Raw genomic sequence first — 4,495 nt, forward strand, 5'->3', positions numbered from 1 at the left:
TAGAATAGCAAAGGCAATTCTGGGCAATAAAGACAAGACAGTTGGCATTACCATTCCTGACTTGAAATTATACTACAAGGTTACTGTGATAAAATCAGCATGGTACTGGCATCAAAATAGACCCAAGGATCAATGAAATAGATTAGAAGACGCTGAATTCCCTAAAAACATACTCAACCACCTTATCTTTGACAAAGGGGTCAAACATACTCATTGGAAGAAAGATACACTCTTTAATAAATGGTGCTGGAAAAACTGGTTCTCTGCATCAGGAAAAGTCAAACTTGACCCAGGTCTATCAACATGCACTAAACTAAAGTCAAAATGGATAAAAGATCTAAACATTAAAGCAGAGACACTAAATCTCCTGGAAGAGAAAGTAGGAGGAAATCTTGAAGACATAGGGTTAGGCAAGGAGTTCATGGACAGAAATCAAATCGCACGGGTAACAGTTGAAACAATTAAAAACTGGGACCTGCTCTTACTGAGAAGTTTCTTCACATCAAAAGAAATTACCATCAAAGTTAAAAAGCAACCCGCACATTTGGAAAAAATCATGACAAATAAGTACTCAGACAAAGTTCTGCTCTCTAGAATCTATAAAGAGCTGAAAAGCATTAGGGCCCCAAAATTTAAAGACCCATTCCAGAAATGGGCATCCGTGATGAATTCACGCTTCTCAGAGGAAGAAATTAAAGAAGCAAATAAATATATGAAAAAATGTTCCACATCACTAGCCATTCGGGATATGCAAATTTTAACCACATTGAGATATCATCTCACAACAGAAAGAATGGCTGCCATAAAGAAATCACCCAACAGCAAATGTTGTAGAGGCTGTCGGGAAAAAGAACCCTTCTCCAATGCTGTTGGGAGTGTAGACTGGTGCAACCGTTATGGAAATCAGTATGGAGACTCCTGAGGAAAGTTGGTATGGAAATCCTCTTTAAGCCAGTTATTCCTCTACTGGGAAATTTCCTAGAGGATCTGAAAACATCATATCATAGGAATATATGTGTGCCTATATTTATAGCACCACAATTTGTTATAGCCAAATCTTGGAAATAACCAAGATGCCCATCACCTGAGGAATGGTTGAGAAAGATATGCTATTTTTACACAATAGAATATTATTCAGGTATTAAGAATGATAAACTGAAAACCTTTATATGGAAGTGGATGCCACTTGAACATATACTCACAAGTGAAATAAACCAAACACACATGTGTAATTATCGTATATTCTCCCTAGTATAAGAACTCCAAAATGGAAATATAAATAGAAAAATATAATAGAAGTAAAAGGAAAGCAAAATCTCAAGGACTAACTAATCAAGAGAGAGAAAGGAGAAGAGCTAGGAAACATGACAATGTCAAGCCGTACAGTTACATGTAAAAGATGAGCAATGGAATAATCCTGAGAATCTTTAGAGGATTTTTTAATCTAGCAGTTAATTGGAAAGATTCTCGCCCTGACTAACTATATATACTGATACCTGTGAACTAAGCTACTGCACTGCAGATGGTAATTTGTAATAGTATTTTCATGTTTAGAGAGAGTGTCATTCTGGTATTCTGAATATGGCCGACCTGTCATGACATGCCACTTACTGCTATGATGTTTCTCGGGTAGGTGGATGTTCAAGAAGAAGGGGTGTTGTGTGGAGAGCTGCGAAGGACCGCGCCTACAAGATGGTGCTGGTTTCCGCCATCCAACCCCCGTGGGTGAGTGCTCTCTGTGCACAACAACCTCTTATATGGCCAGGGCTGCAGTCATGATTCGCTTTCGCATATGCTGGACCCATGGGCGATCACCACATGGTGCACTGGGATTGGGCTCAGGAGTATATATTAGCCAAGGGCTGGGGGATTGGAGAGAGAAGAAGCTTGCTGTAAGGGGCCTGAATAAACCGCTGAAGGAAGAGCTGTGTGTTGCATCTTTCCTGCTGGTCAAAAAGCGCGCGACAAATGGTGGCCCGTATGGGGACTCCATCTCAAGCCATCAGCTCAGAAACTTCAGCGGTCAGGGGGTGCACCGGTAAGTCCCTGGGTACGTTGGGGATCCGCGACAAAAGCGGGGTTTAGGGCTCCTATCTGTAGATAAAGTAGGAGTGCCAAGGTTTGCCTATGAGCGAATCCAGTTTGCCTACGAGCGAACTCCGAAGTGAAAGTATAAGTTGAATCATGGGCGTGTCTACTTCACACCCAATTTTTCTGGCTCTACAGGAGCTGCTTAACTCTAAGAAACTTAAGTTGAGGAAAAATACCCTTAAGAGGTTCCTGGAGGAATGCGATGATGTGGCCCCTTGGTTCGCCACCTCCGGAAGCTTGACGGTCCCTGCCTGGGACAAACTGGGAAAGGATCTCAGCTTTGAGCATGAGCAGGGAGTGCTCAAGGCCGGAATACTGCCTATGTGGAGGTTAGTCCGTGGCTGCTTACAAGACCAACGGTGCAGCAGGGCGGTGACTAATGGATAGATAGCACTAGAACAATTGCAGGAGGAAAGGTCTGAGAGGACAGCTAGTGAAAAGGCTCCTAGTGTAAAGGGGAGGAGTTGGGAAACGGAGGGAGCGAGACCAAGGAGGAAGCTTTACCCCGACCTCGCGGAGCTTGCTTCATCCAGCTCTGGAGAGGTGGAGTCCGAGGGCCCTGAGGAGGACTCAGACTCAGATAACGGTACAAAAGACGATCGTGCCCTTGCTGAAGCACTGAGACAGTTGAGCATGACGGGGGAGAAACCCAAAAGGAGGAAGGGACCCAGGAAGAAACAAGAACTAGCCTTCAGGGTAGGGGCGGAGCCCTCTGCTCCACCTGACTATGAAGATGCTGGGGGAGGGTCCTGATCTGGACGGTCTTTTAATCCAGGGGTATGGAGAACAGTTCAGACCAAGCTCTCGCTGGCCTATCCAGTTTTCCAAGACGCTCAAGGTAATAGATACCATGACCCCCTGGATTTCAAAACTATCAAGTCATTGGCTGAGTCTGTTATGACTTACGGGGTCTCGGCTGCATTCACTGTCTCCCAGGTAGAAACCCTTAATCGTTACTGTATGACTCCTGGGGATTGGAATGCACTAGCCCAAGCATCCTTGGGCCCCGGGCAATATCTTGATTGGAGAACTTTCCTAATCGAGTTTGCAGGTGAAGAAGCAGCTGCCAATCAAGCTTCAGGCAACCCTGCTTGGGACCGCAATATGCTGCTAGGTCAAGGCCAATTTGCCAACCAACAGACGGGCTACCCACCTCAAGTCTATGAACAAATTAATAAATGTGCCATCAGGGCCTGAAAATCCTTACCAAATAGAGGGGAAGTGGGAGGCAACCTCACTAAGATCATACAGGTCCCTACTGAGACATTTTCAGACTTTGTGGCCCGCATGATAGAGTCCACAGGGAAGGTCTTTGGGAACGTGGAGGACGCGATGCCCTTGGTAAAGTAATTGGTATTTGAACAATGCACAAAGGAATGCCGAGCCGCAATCGGCCCATATAAGAATAAGGGAATAGAGGCTTGGATGAAACTTTGTTGGGACATAGGGGGCCCTCTTTCCAATACAGGCATTGCAGCAGCAGTGATGCAATTAACCCGGGGCTAAAAACAGGGGGGACAGGCAGGTGGTGCATGCTTTAGATGTGGCAAGCAGGGACACCTAAAGAGGAATTGTCCCAAAAAGGACCAGAGTCCCACCATGACAAGCATAAGCGGGAGACAACCAGGCCTGTGTCCAAAGTGCAGAAAGGGTAAGCATTGGGCAAGGGAGTGCCGGTCAGTGAAAGATGCGGATGGTAACTTCATAAATCAAGGCCCAGCAGCATCCCATCCAAAAAACGAGTCATGGGGCCCCCGACCCCAGGGCCCACAAATATATGGGGCAATGGAAGCCAGGCATGGGGAGCATGGTCTGGAATCGTGGCCCTCCCTCAGACCGCCAGGGAGCCGCGGAGAGCCACATCAGGCTCCGCAGGGCTGGACTTCCATGCCACCGCCAGACTCGTATTAACACCATGGATGGGGATCCAACTGGTGGAGACAGATTTTCAGGGCCCTCTAGCACAGGGAACAGTTGGATTACTTATTGGAAGGTCCTCCTCCACTTTAAAAGGATTACGTGTCCACCCAGGAGTCATTGATCCCGACTATGAAGGCATTATTAAAGTCATGGCCGAGGCGCCTAAAGGAATTGTCACTATCTCCCCTGGAGACCGTATTGCACAGTTGGTAATTTTACCTAGTCTGCATGACTGGTTCCCTGCCGTGGCGTGTGAGAGAGGTGACAAGGGTTTTGGATCTTTGGGCGGCAACAGTGCCATCCTATGATTAGATTTAGAACACAGACCTATACTGGAATTGGTGTTAGATAGTAAAAAAATTGTGGGATTATTAGACACAGGGGCGGACAAAAGCATAATTGCTAGAAAGGACTGGCCCTCGGGTTGGCCTGTTCAGGCATCTTCTCAAACCCTTCAAGGCTTAGGCTATGCAAAAACACCGGA

At 46.2% G+C, this 4,495-nt stretch overlaps 1 protein-coding gene and 1 pseudogene across 1 annotated transcript; both read left to right on the plus strand.

Annotated features, from left to right (window-relative positions):
• LOC111812003 overlaps positions 1 to 2,844 on the plus strand; it is an 11,472-nt pseudogene extending 8,628 nt beyond the window's left edge.
• A 992-nt stretch (positions 2,845 to 3,836) lies between these two features.
• Positions 3,837 to 4,319, plus strand: LOC105741326 (deoxyuridine 5'-triphosphate nucleotidohydrolase-like). The gene has a single exon (XM_012513317.1). It carries the CDS (start codon positions 3,837 to 3,839, stop codon positions 4,317 to 4,319), a length of 483 nt encoding a protein of 160 aa, XP_012368771.1.
• Positions 4,320 to 4,495: the final 176 nt, after the last annotated feature.

The sequence above is a fragment of the Octodon degus genome, unplaced genomic scaffold (assembly GCF_000260255.1).
Source record: "Octodon degus isolate 3935 unplaced genomic scaffold, OctDeg1.0 scaffold00443, whole genome shotgun sequence".
NCBI lineage: Eukaryota > Metazoa > Chordata > Mammalia > Rodentia > Octodontidae > Octodon > Octodon degus.

Bases quoted from the DNA above. Each gene is read 5' to 3' on its own strand.
- LOC105741326 (XM_012513317.1), top strand. From the start codon at position 3,837: ATGGGGCCCCCGACCCCAGGGCCCACAAATATATGGGGCAATGGAAGC.